Source organism: Nicotiana attenuata, unplaced genomic scaffold, assembly GCF_001879085.1.
Source record: "Nicotiana attenuata strain UT unplaced genomic scaffold, NIATTr2, whole genome shotgun sequence".
Taxonomy (NCBI): Eukaryota; Viridiplantae; Streptophyta; class Magnoliopsida; order Solanales; family Solanaceae; genus Nicotiana; species Nicotiana attenuata.
In genome coordinates, this window is record NW_017671612.1 from 139,017 (window position 1) to 152,344 (window position 13,328).

Below are 13,328 nucleotides of genomic sequence, written 5' to 3' on the forward strand. Positions count from 1 at the left end.
AAAAAAAAAGACTAAATGGTGCATCTTTCCATTCCTCATCCTCCCTCACTTCTCCTTTCCATTTATTTAATGCATTTTTTCATTTTGAGGGAGGGGAGTAAAGGGCCAGTTAGAAGCCAAAGTAGTGACAGTAATAGCTGTTAACAGTCCGGAATAATTGTTCAAAAGCAGGGATGATACACAATGGAAAAGAAAGGGACAAGCAGCCAATGTTTGGTAATAGTTATCAGGTGTCTCAAAATAATGGTCCATAAGCAGCGACTGGGACAGAAAGCAAACACTTGAAGCACCTAAAACTGGGGCCTTGTTCCCGCTTGTCCAAACATCTCTAGCAATTAAGAGTCAATACTAAAACTCAAGATAAATTATCAAATGGCTTTGTTGACTGTTGTTTAGCTTCCAGAGAGAAAAAGAATACACATATACCTACTCGAAAGTAAAACAATAAACAGAACATGAAAGAAAAAAATCCATTAAAACTGTTAATTCTTTGATTCCTATCTCTTCTTTACATCATAAGTCATCCACAAAGACAAGAAATAATCAACAACATAAACTGCTTTTTGTACAGAACTGAGACTTGATTTTAAGCTCACCGAACCTTCTTGTGGGACTTGAATGGGAAGCGGGAGGGGGGCGAGGGTGAAAGTTCAACTGGTAGTTGGGGAGCTTCTAAATCTCCAGAAAGCATCCCCACTACTTCTTTCATTGATGGACGACGGGCAGGTGACTTCTGCAAGCAACGCAGGGCAACAGTAATGCAGAGTAATGCTTGTTCTTTGTCTAATGATTCAACAGACTGATCAACCAGATCAAGAAGCTTCCCTGCTCGGGCAAGGTGACGTGCCCAAGAGAGAAGATTAGCACGTTGGAATTCGGACATGGGCGACCCTGTCACCTGAAGTGGCCTACGCCCAGCAATAAGAACTAACAAAAGCACCCCATAGCTATAAACGTCACACTTTTCAGATAGATCACCACAGCTACCATACTCTGGTGCAACATAACACACAGTTCCTCTCATGCTTGGAGTGCTACTGATGCCACCACTTTTAGGTATATCCCCACTAGCAGAATCATAACTATTCTTCCGAGCTCTCCGAAGCTCGCTACTAAATCCATCCAACCACCAATCCATGCTACTCTTACTGCTTCTGCTCCTACTCCTTTTCTTCTTCCTATCAGCATACAATTCATCATCCCTTGCCCACCAAGAGTCACTATGACAATCATCACTAACTGAACCTATTCCACCCTGTTGCTTCTTCTTTTTCTTTTTCTTCCTGGCAAGCTCCTCACAATACTCCTCCTTCCACCACTCCCTTGCAGGCCTCCTCTTCTCCTTTTTCACATTCTTTTCATCATCTAAAGAAACCCACCAATCTAATCGCTTCTTATGCTTCTTTTCTGTAATACCTACCACTCCTGAACTCGACGAAGCCCCAATCCACTCAGTCTTTGGCCTCTCCTTCTTGATCTCATTTCCAATCCATTCCATTACATAATCCTTCACCACTCCTGAATCCGTCCCACCAGTATCTTGCTTCCACCACCAGTCTTTGCCAGTAACACTCTTCTTCTTCTTATTCTTCTTCACCCCACTCTTCTTATCACCAATCTCAATCCCACTGTCTATACTGGACCTATCAAAAATACCCTCTGAAAGACTCGTTTTTTCTATGCACTCAGATGGGGACACCATATCCGCCACCGTTCTTGGAGATACCACATGGGCCTCAGGTGACAATTCCACCCCAATAACAACACTCTCCGGCGACTGCTCAACTCCTCTGTGAAACTCCTCAAAACCATTAACAGTAACCACACTCACACTCTCCATTTCCTCAGCCACCGACCCGTTATCCTCAACTACCCCATTTCCTCCTACATGACTCTCCCTTTTCACTTCAATTTCAACCTGATCCTCTGATTTCAACCGTGCCAATCCAAAATCACCAATTTTTGCATTAAAATTATCATCCAATAAAATATTACTCGGCTTAATATCGCCGTGAATCACTGGTGGGTCACAGAAATGGTGCAAATACTCTAACCCTTTAGCTATATCAAGAGCAATTGAATACCTCTTTTTCCAATCTTTTAATTCACTGCACTTGCGATGCAAAAGGCAGTCTTGTAAACTTCCGTTAGACAAAAGCTCGTAAACAAGCAACATACGGCGGCCTCTTTTGTCTGAAGAGAAACCGATTGTAGATACTATGTATTTAGAGTCGATTTTACCAGATAAGAACAGCTCATTTTGGAATTCGCGCTCGCCTTGTAAGGACCCTGAGTCCATGACTTTAACGGCCACTGAAACATTATTGGAAGTTGGGCTTTTGAGAGTTCCGCTGTAGACTGATCCAAACCCGCCCTGGCCCAAGCGAAGAGCTGGAGAGAAGTTGCAAGTGGCGCGTCGGAGAGAGGAGTAGGAGAACCGGTGAGGGGGTTTTTTATTTGACTCGGAGTCGGAAGATGGAACGGTTTTCTTAAGGCTAATTTTTCGGAAGCAGAAAGTGAAGAGAATAAGGAGGGAGGCTGCGGCGGCGATACCTCCGGCAAGTGGTGGAAGGAGGTGGTGTCTCTGACGGTGAACTGGTTGAGACAGCGTCGGCGTCGGCGGTAGAGAACGGAGTTCGCGAGATGGCATGATGAAAAAAAATTAGAGAAATGAAGGATTTGTGCAGTGAAAAACCCACATAAGTGTATCGTTGCAAAGAATCGGATCGGAGATTTTTCTTCTTCTTCTTTTTTTTTTTTTTTTAAGGTTCTGAACTGAGATTAATGTTTTTTGCTTGCAGAGGTATATGGCTTTTTGTGCATATCTTTATTTTGTTTTTACTTCGCTTTTCCACAGTCAGATGTATAAGTATGCTCGAGGTCCCTTTTTAGTCAAAGGGGCCACTTATTCTTTTTTATTTTTCTCTCTTTCTTTCTCTTTTCTTATAAGTTTTCTGCTCAAAGTAGGAGGAAATAATGCTAAATCTGGGGGAAAGCAGTTACACTACAATTAAACTCTCCTCTACTAATAAAAAGAAGGCAGAATAGCCTAAATGGCACTTCTACTTGTCCCCCTTTGTCATCCCGGTCCCGATACTCGACGAAGTTTCATCTAGACACTCGTAATTTTCAAAACACATTACTATAAACACCTCTGACCGTTGACCAAGCCTATGTGGTAACTTCATGACTGAGTTGGACACAATACGTGAATTTCACGCGCATAACGAGAGTAAACATAAAAAAGTTATACTAAAAATGATTAAAATAAGAAGAAAAAAATTAAAAAGAAAGGTAAAAGCAAGAGACAAAAAAAAATAAGAAAATTTAAAATATCTCTGTTCTTTCTTCTTCCTTCTTTCCCCCAGCCCCACCCCCACTCCCACTCCCATTTCTTTTACTCTTTCTATCCTTCCCTTTCCCGTTCTTTCCCACCCATCTCCCATTTTTATTTATCTTTCTCTTTCTTCCCCTTCCCGTCCTCCCCCCCCCCCCATCTGCAGCCCCCCTTCCGTTCTTCCCCAAAACCCATCTCCCATATCTATTTCTTTTTCTCTTTCTTCCCCTTCCCGTCCCCTCCCTCCCCCCCCCCCTCTCCCAACCTGCACCCCCTTGAAGAGACTAACAACTGTAAACACATCTTGCTTTTTCTTTTTTCCTGTTTTTTTTTTGGTGTGTATATGTCATCAGCAGCACAGTTAGATCATTAGAACACTACAAGACTTTAGAATTGAATGAACACTACAAGATTTTTAATAATGTACTCCGGTGACTGGAGGAAATTTCCGGCGATAACAGTGGAGTTGTTGGTGGTAAGGAGAAGTGATGGTGGAGTAAGGAAAAAATGAAGATAAAGTCGATAGTTTATTTTTTATGTGGCACTAGTAATGACGTGGCATCCTACGTGTAGGAGATTGTATTACACTCACAGCAGCCTCCTATCATAAGCGTTCATTATACACAATTTGAACGAGTGTAAGTGTTCAATTGGCAAAATGCTAAGTTTGGGGACCGGCATGACAAAGTGACACAAGTATAAGTGCCATTTAGGCTATTCTGCCTAAAAAGAATTATCTAATCAAATAACTCTTTACTAAGAACAAAAATTATATATATATAAAGAGCTTAATTGGCTAAAAAAAATACAGCTTAGTCGATATCCTATTCTCTTCTATCTTCACCTCCCACAGCTTGCATAATCTTACACAATCTTACGGAATAAAAAGTTAAAAAGAAACACAAATATGCTTATTAACATTATTACTCATAGTATAAATATATTACACAATCAGATAATTGTAAGTAACTATATTTAATAGCATTAATAAATAATCTATGACAAACTATAGAGTTTTTGACATAAAATTATCCCTTATCTATGGGAGTAGGTTTATTTTTTGTCCTTAAATATAAACCAAAGCATCTTTAATCCTTTAACTTTGCTAAACTAGAGCACCTTTGGTCTACTAACAGAACCAAGTTAAAAAACTAACGGTGCTAACCCATGTGACACTCACGTGACTTTGGAAAATGCTAAACCCACCAGTTCCATTTGCAATTTTCCCTCAATTCCATCGACAAAGAAATCCATTAACCAAAAATCCTAGCCTCTCAAAAAAGCTTGGATGACTGAAACAAGAAGAGGACTCAAAGTGAAGAAGTATTTATTGATCTCAGCAATGATTATATTAGATGCCATGGTTAGTGAAATACCCAAATTATGGTAAGATTTTAGCAAGAAATACTATTTGGATTTTCAATCAAACTGAAGAAATTTTGATTTTTTTACTGTATGTTGATTCAATTTCTCATTCTTTAGTTTATTTAATGATTATTATATAACACATGACAGCTTCATTGTATATAATAAAGTTAGTAGATTAAATTCTCTCCTATTCTTCGTGCAATGCAGTGATATGCAGTAGCTTTTCGACTAAAAAATATTGGAATAGAGACAAACAATAAGGAATAAAAAGTTGTTTCTGACATGCTAATCTTTTATCTCTCTTTTTTAATCGTTGGCGAATTAGGTCCACCCATATTAACGTGTCTTTTTTCTTCTTATAAATTACTCTGTACGTGTCCACTAGAAAAGGTCTAACATAAATTAATTTTTTTTGGCAGACCCTGCATACGAGGCTTCTTTTTCAGTATAAAAGTACACCCATGGTGGTACGATGAAGCATCAGCCTAGTAGATATTATCTTGGGGTCGTGTAGATTTTATTGATTATGTTAACCATACGGAGTTGAAAGCTGTCGCAATTCAAATCTATGGCAGAACTATGTGGTTATGAGAGAGATTCTGTTACTTTTTGGCACAAGTGCGGGAGTACGGAATAGAATGCGACTTGTTTCTACTGATGTAGAAGCCACTGTTTAATCCAAAAATATTCCCGATCATAAGGTGGTTGAAGTGTACTTTGAACATCTTGATTCATATATTGGAAAAACTTATACATACTAATGAAGTTAGTGGAGCAGAAAAGAAAGAAGTACATAGGAGCATTCTTCGACTAATGATGAATTTGAAGACTCCAGAAAATGATTTTTCAGATGATAATGAAAATGTGAATCATATATATGAAGTTAGTGAAGAAGTTAAGAAAAAAATGGCTGCTGAAGAAGGTGATACAGATTGCGTTGACTCGGATGATACAAAGAGTTTAGAATGTGACTCTGACAGTGAGAGTTTCAACTTTCCGATGTTCAATCCTAAAACAGACGGGGATAAACCAGTGTTGGCATTAGAATTGACATTTGAAAACAAGCATGAGTTCAAATATGCTGTAATAACTCATGAAGTTAATGAAGGGAAGTACATTAAGTGGTGCAAGAATGATAACTCGAGAGTGAGAGCAACTTGTGGTTATCCAAATTGCAAATGGGAGATTCTAGCTTCAAGAATGCATCGAGATAGAACATTTCAGATCAGAACATACAATCCCACTCATGATTGTAAGATTTGGAACCACCGTAACAAAGCAATCACATCTTCTATATGAAGTTGGTTGAAAATGAGGTGCCCGACAAGCCTAAGAGATTCCAAAGAATCTATATTTGTTTTAGTAGTTGTAAAGATGGGTTTAAGAGCGGTTGTAGAAGAATAATTGGGGTGGATGGTTGTTGGCTTAAGGGTCCAATGTATGGGACTCAATTGTTAACTGCTGTTGGGCTTGATCCGAATAACAATATCTTTCCGATAGCATATGCAGTTGTAGAGAAGGAAAGAAAGGAATCGTGGGAATGGTTTTTGAATTATTTGAAGCTTGACTTAGACATTGATGATGATGGTACTTGGACCTTCATGTCAGACAAGCAAAAAGGTTTGATTGAAGCGTTCAATGAGGTATTGCCATATGTTAGTCATCGATTCTGTGTGAGACACCTCCATAACAACTTCAAGAGGGCCGGATTCAGTAGTATCTCACTCAGGAATGCCCTTTGGAAGGCTGCAAAGGCTACAACAGTAAAGTGGTTTGAGGATTGCATGGTTGACATCTTTGATATAGATTCAGAAGCTGCTCATTGGCTCAAGAAGAAGTCGCCTACTGAATGGTCTAAATCTCACTTTCCTGAAATTGTGAAATGCGATACCTTACTCAATAATATGTGTGAATGTTTTAATAGCATGATCATTGAGGCTAGAGATAAGCCGATTATCACTTTACTGGAGAAGTTAAGGTATCACCTTATGACAAGGACGCAAGCAAATAGGGATAAAGGTACCAAGTGGAATGATGGTGATATTTGCCCCAAGATTAAGGATGTATTGCACAAAAATCAAGCGAAAGCAGCTGAATTTATTCCCAGGAAATCAAATGAGTGGAATTAAGAGATAATAGGAGCAAGCATAATGAACAAGTGGGCTGTGGATTTGCTAAATAGAAAATGCAGTTGCAGGAAATGGGATCTAACAGGAATTCCTTGCAAGCATGCCATTGCCGCGATTTGGGCTAAACATGATAACATTAATTCATATGTGGATGATTGTATAAGGTAGAAACTTATAGAATGATCTATGGATGTTCTATTCTACCTATGAATGGTCAAGAGATGTGGCCTAAGTCGAATAACATTCCTCCTTTGCCTCCACGATTGGAAAGACAAAGTACCAAAGGAAGAAGACAAAAGCTTCGCAAAAAAGAGCCTGATGAAGTTGGAGCAAGTAGACAAAAAATGAAAAGGAAGCAAACAAAATTAGATTGTAGCTTATGCCATAATCCAGGCCATAACAAAAGAACCTGCAAGTTAAATCGTGTGTATCCAGATTCTTATGATGATGAGACGGTGCGACAAGAACCCTCATTTCCTATTGCATCTTCTGCTCCTGTAAAGCTTCCGATATGAGTTTATTACACATATCACTTTATTTAATTATATTAGGGATACGGTAACGATAATATTTTTCTTTATTGTAGGTAAGAAGAGGGCCTGCTAGCCAGGACCATATGAAAGCAACTCAAGAAAGTAGAGTGATTGGAGATATATTTTTTGATATGTAAGTTTCTGCTTAAAAGGATTGGTTGTTGCTGCTGTAGGAGGTTATTTTTTGCTGGTGAAGATTGGTGAAAAAGAGTTGGAATTGCTGTTGAAGACTATATGGATAGGTTGATATGCCTAGTAGACGGTTGTGATCCCTTGATGTCCATGAAAGGGTTATTTTGTGTCGCTAAAAGACTGACGTAAAAGAGTTGATTTTAGTAACTCTTCATTTTGGTTTAACTGATGTAAAGGGATATTATAACATATTTCTCAGAAACTTAACATATTTCTCTGTGAAGGAGATGAGTTCAATGAATATTTATTTTGGTTTGAGTTTTACTATTGCTTTTGTTGTGTCCAGTAAGTGGAGATGATTAAGCATATGAAGTTTAAACTAACTTTGTAAACAGAAAAAATAATGGTTTGCACTATTGATTCTGATAAGTCCTGCACATTAATTATAAGTTATTTTGACCTAAGAAATGAAGAAGCAAGAAGAAAGAAAACGTGCCTCAATCAAGAAAGAAGGAGAACACTGTTAGTTGAATTCTCTACCTAGGATAGTTAATTTAAAAAGATATGTTTCCTACATTAATTACTCCTTGGGTAAAGGTAGGGATGTCACTATTTTGAACTATTCAAATTTGCAGAACCCATAAGGAAATCATTTGAGAAGCTTCAGGCAATCACCGTTAGAAAATTTGCCCCTTCCGTTAGTTTTTAAGTTGGTGAGGTTAGTGAGACCAAAGGTGCTCTAATTTAGCAAAGTTAAAGGATTAAAGATGCTCTAGTTTATATTTGAAGGACAAAAATGAACCTACTCCCATGGATAAGGGATAATTTTAGTCAAAAACTCACAAACTATAAGTAACGTGTTACTCCCTATGTTTTAATTTAGATGACATATTTTACTTATCGAAAGTCAATTTGATTAAATTTTGAAGCTAGATTGAATAAGTTCAGCTCAGTATTTTAAAAATAAAATTTAAATATTTAAAAACTATGTGAAAAATAGTATAAATTATAATTTTTTCATATCAATATGATAAAAAAATATACATATTTTAAAATGTTGGTCAAACTTTATATAAATTGACTCCCGATAAGCGAAATGTGTCATTTAAATTGAAATGGAAGTAATATCAAGTTAAATAATATCCATGGTATAAGAAACTCATTACACTATTCTTGTACATAAATTTAAAATCTAAAATTCCGTTGATCATGCGTGGAAAATATGATAATCAAGCTCTTATATTCTATTTCAATGTCTTTACTTAAAATAGAAAGATAAAATAAGACGAGAAAAATCAACTTCTAAAAAAAGAATATGTTTTAATTGAAAATAAAACCAAAGAAAATATTATATGTTTGGGGGTATTTGATGGTGTATAGCGAACAAAAGAACAAGGTAAATGAATTGTCAAAGTGGAATAACAACTGGTGTTGCTTAATCAAAAGTGGCAACCTTACACCTACCAAATGGCACGGCCCAATAACAGCTAAGTAATAAGGCAAGACTGGCTATGGTCCTTATTTTCCATTAAAATATAAAGGGCAGTTGAGCAGTAGGTTTTTGCCACTTTGTCTACTTTCTTCTACATTTTCAATTTTTTATCATTTGGCTATCTCTTCTCAACTAAAACCTATTTAGTGTCTCCTGATTTGACTATCTCCTGCAATTAATTAATATTACTAGTAGTAAAAAATTATAGCTGATAGGGACAACTTCTCCACCGGCTTATGTCCATTTCCTTTAATTAATGATCACAACTTTTTTTGTGGTGGGTGAACGACTAATCCTTGTTACTCTTGCTATCAACTTCATGGGAAGGGACCATTATCATAAGTTATTAATTAGTGCGCAGTAATATCGTGATTTATTAAATAAAATTCTTGATTCGACTCATGGAAATTTAAAAGTTGCAATTGGATTTTTTCTACATTTAAGTTTCATGAGAGGACATGGAATTATATAATCTCAAAGATGTTTTATTAAAATTTAATTAAAAAAATTTGACATTGTAAAGACTTGAAAAAGAAATCATCAATTGGAGCGGGGAAAAACAGAAAAGGGAAAAGTGGGGTTGACTGCAATTAGATGCCATTGGCTTTTAACGAAGTCGTCCATTACTGTGAAAATTTGTGGGTCGTTATTCCAGAAAGGATAAAGGAAAAAGCATTATTAGCTTCAATTTCCCACAAGTTGGCTTTTTATACTACTTTTTCTTTTTCCCATATTCATACTAACGAGTCTATGCACAGCATTAGAAAGTCTTTACTATTACTGTTGCACGCTTGTCTTTAATACTCCCACTGTTTCATATTAATTGAGGTACTTTTCTTTTTAGTCTGTTCCAAAACAAATAACAAATTTCTAAATTTCGAAATAGTTCAACTTTAAACTCTTCATTTTTCCCTTTTTGCCCTTAATGAGAAGCTTTTATAGCCACACAAATGGCATGGCCCCACGAACCTTTTACCCCTTAAGCTTTTAAGATCACAAGTTTCAAAAGTCTTCTTCTTTTTTCTTAAACTCCGTGCCGAGTCAAACTACCTCAAATAATATGAAACGGAAGGAGTATTATTACTACTTGTATTGGGAAAAATTGAGTTTACATATTAAAAAATGTGAAGATGACGTGTCATGACACGTAGGCTGATCAAATAGTAAAGAGTTACAGTTAACCAAAAGGCACGAATAGTAATAGATGCGAGCAAAAGCAAAGGAAAAGGCACGGGCGGTTATTTAAAGGATTCAGTGCCAGCACCTATTCAAGAAATTTAAGTTCAATAATCAAGAAGAGTCAAAAGAATGAATCTGATAGCATACGAGGGTTCAAATACAATATTTGATAAGCATTAAATGCTGAAAACGTTAGAGAATCTGTCTTAAATGTAATGATTATGTAACGTAGAATTCAATGTCATTTATTGCCCATAATAACCTTATTATAACCAAAGCAAGACACTTACATCTGAGATAGCTATAAAAGGAGAAGACTAAACAATTGTAGGGAACATATCATGACACAAAGGAACATAACGTAGCTATATCAGGCTAGGTGATCAAATGATCAAAGGAAAATATAGAAGTCAAATGGTCTTATCATGACACATGGGAACATAAATCCTTAATGTTTACAAGGATACAAGTACATTGGTGTACGTTAAATGACTAAGTATGAATACATAAAGGGGGGTCCTAAGTTTTTTAGCCTAAAGGATCACCCCGTGCAACATAAATAATACTTCGCAACTCCCTTAAGCTAGGGGATTGCTCATATTATTCAGCAGGCACAGACTATCATCTCCTGCTACCTAATGACTATGCTGAAGTTGTTACTTAAAGGCGCTCTAATTCAATTCTAGACTGTATCCATGCGTGCACTACCCGTCCCATGCTTATGGTCCAGGAGGCTTCGGACCTACTATTAGGTGGTTCTAGACTTTACCTAGGTTGCTCAAAATGATAAAAATAGTCGCGCATTCAAAACAAATATGACTGCACATGATAGCAAATAATGGCTCATGTTAGCCTCCACACATAACAACAAAGCACACAAACATGTTTCAGGCTACACAATAGAAAATTTTAGACTTATTTGAGTCGTTAAGTCCTATGGGCATGATTTCTACATGATTCTTATTTCAAGTATTATGTGGGCAATGCAGGTGAATTAAAACATTGCAAGTCCTATAGGAATGATTTCTAAGTGATTCTGATTTCCAGTATTATGTGGGAAGTGCATTAATTTCTGGATCAATGCATAGGCAAATTGAATGTTGCAAGTCCTATAGACATAATATCTAATTGTTTGCATAAAATGTTAATAAAGACAATCAGAGTTCTGAATTACTAATGCTGGTTTTATAGGCATGTGTCTTAGAAAGGTGATAGTGTAATGAAAACAACGGGAACAATCGATTAGAGTGTTAAAACCCTATAGCCATGATATCTAGATGAGCAATACACTTGTAACGACCCGATCGGTCGTTTTGAGCATTCGCACTTCTCTCGGTTGTTTGAGGGCATGAGTAGCTCCATACGATATATTATGACTTATGTGAATCGTTGGTATTGGTTTTCAGGTTACTCAAAATTTATTTAGAAGAATAATTCTCAGCTAGAAGGTTTGAGTTGGAAAAGTTGACCGGATGCTGACTTATGTGTAAACGACCTTGGATTTTAATTTTTATGGTTCCGTTAGCTCTGTTAGGTGATTTTGGACTTAGGAGCGCGTCCAGAATGTGATTTTGAGGTCCGTAGTAGAATTAGGCTTGAATTGGCGAAAGTTTGAATTTTGGCGATTTTCGTCGGCAGTAGAAATTTTGATATCGGGGTCGGATTGGATTTCTGAATGTTGGAGTAGGTCCGTGGTGTCATTTTTGACTTGTGTGCAAAATTTGAGGTCATTCAGACGCGATTTAGCGGGTTTCGGCATCGTTTGTGGAATTCGGAAGTTTAGAAGTGCTTAGGCTTGAATCCAAGTGTAATTTGATGTTTTGATGTTGTTTTGAGTGATTCGAAGGTTCGACTAAGTTTGTATAATGTTATGGGATGCGTTGGTCTCGGTACCATTTCGGGTGATTAACGGAACAAGTTTGGAGATTGGAGGAGTTGCTGAAGTTGGAACTCAGCTGTCATAACCGCACCTGCGCAGTGGGAGCCACAGGTGCGAGCCCGCAGAAGTGGAAAAGGAGCCGCAGATGTGGCCATGGGGGACTTGATCTGGAATCGTAGGTGCGAGAAGGCGGTCACATCTGCGAGCCCGCAAGTGCGAGACCTGGGCCCATGTGCGATGAGGAAGTTGGTTGGTTCCTTAGAAGCAGAAGGAGATGCGCAACTGCGAGATTTGGCCGCAGATGCGAAGTCTGGATTTTTAAGTGGGTTCCACACCCGCGATGGTAATTCTGTTGGTGCGGCATCACAGAAGCGGAAATAGGACCTCAGGTGCATTTTTGCTGGGCAAAAAACCCCAGCTCGAGGTTTTGTTCTCTATTTTTGATTTTGGGTTTGAGGAACTCGGGAGATAGGCGATTTTTCAAAGGATTTCAAGGAGCAACGTTGGGGTAAGTGATTCTAACCTATAATGGCACAAAATTCATGAAGCCATGGCTTTGTTCATAATCTAATTGAGAATTTGAGCTAGAAATTTGGGAATTTAGGGCTTGGAAATTGGAGAGTGGATTTTGAGGATTTGAGTGACCAAATGAGGTCGGATTTTGATGAATTTGGTATAGTTAGACTCGTGAGCGAATGTGCTTTCTAGTTTTGTGACTTTTGTCAGATTTCGAGATGTAGGCCCGGGGGTCAAGTTTGAGTAAATTTTGGGATTTGGCCTATAATTTGGTATTTTTCTTGTGGAATTTCCTTTAGCCTATATTGATCGTATTGTATTGCTTCTGTCTAGATTCAGGACGTTAGGAGGCCGAGTCGAGAGGGAAGGGCATTGCAGAGTAGGAGTTAGCTTGGTTTGTGGTAAGTAACGCTTTCAAACATGGTTCTTAGGGTTCGAAACCCCGAACTATATGTTATGTGGTTAGTATTGAGGTGACGCACATACCAAGTGACGGGCGTGACCGTGAGAATTGTAACCTGGTTCATTCCATGCACCATTTAATGACTCTTTCTTATTGATATCCGATTTTCCATTATGTGATAAAGTAATTGAGCTATAAACATACTAGATACCATGTTAGGGATTCATGCCGATACTGTTGGGACCCCTAGTGGTCGTTTCTTGCTGTCATTCACTTATTTCACGGTTATTTTGTACTCAGTCATATTCATGTATTTCATATCGTATCTTAGTCTCAATTATTATTATTGGCATAGCATAT

General features: G+C 37.7%; 2 protein-coding genes across 2 annotated transcripts; one reads left to right on the forward strand and one right to left on the reverse strand.

Annotated features, from left to right (window-relative positions):
• Positions 1-365: 365 nt before the first annotated feature.
• Positions 366-2,867, reverse strand: LOC109209290 (receptor-like serine/threonine-protein kinase At4g25390). The gene has a single exon (XM_019372533.1). The coding sequence runs from the start codon at positions 2,648-2,650 to the stop codon at positions 593-595; it is 2,058 nt and encodes a 685-aa protein (XP_019228078.1). The 5' UTR covers positions 2,651-2,867; the 3' UTR covers positions 366-592.
• A 3,133-nt stretch (positions 2,868-6,000) lies between these two features.
• LOC109209293 lies at positions 6,001-6,834 on the forward strand. The gene has a single exon (XM_019372537.1). It carries the CDS (start codon positions 6,001-6,003, stop codon positions 6,832-6,834), a length of 834 nt encoding a protein of 277 aa, XP_019228082.1.
• The last annotated feature ends 6,494 nt before the right edge of the window (positions 6,835-13,328 follow it).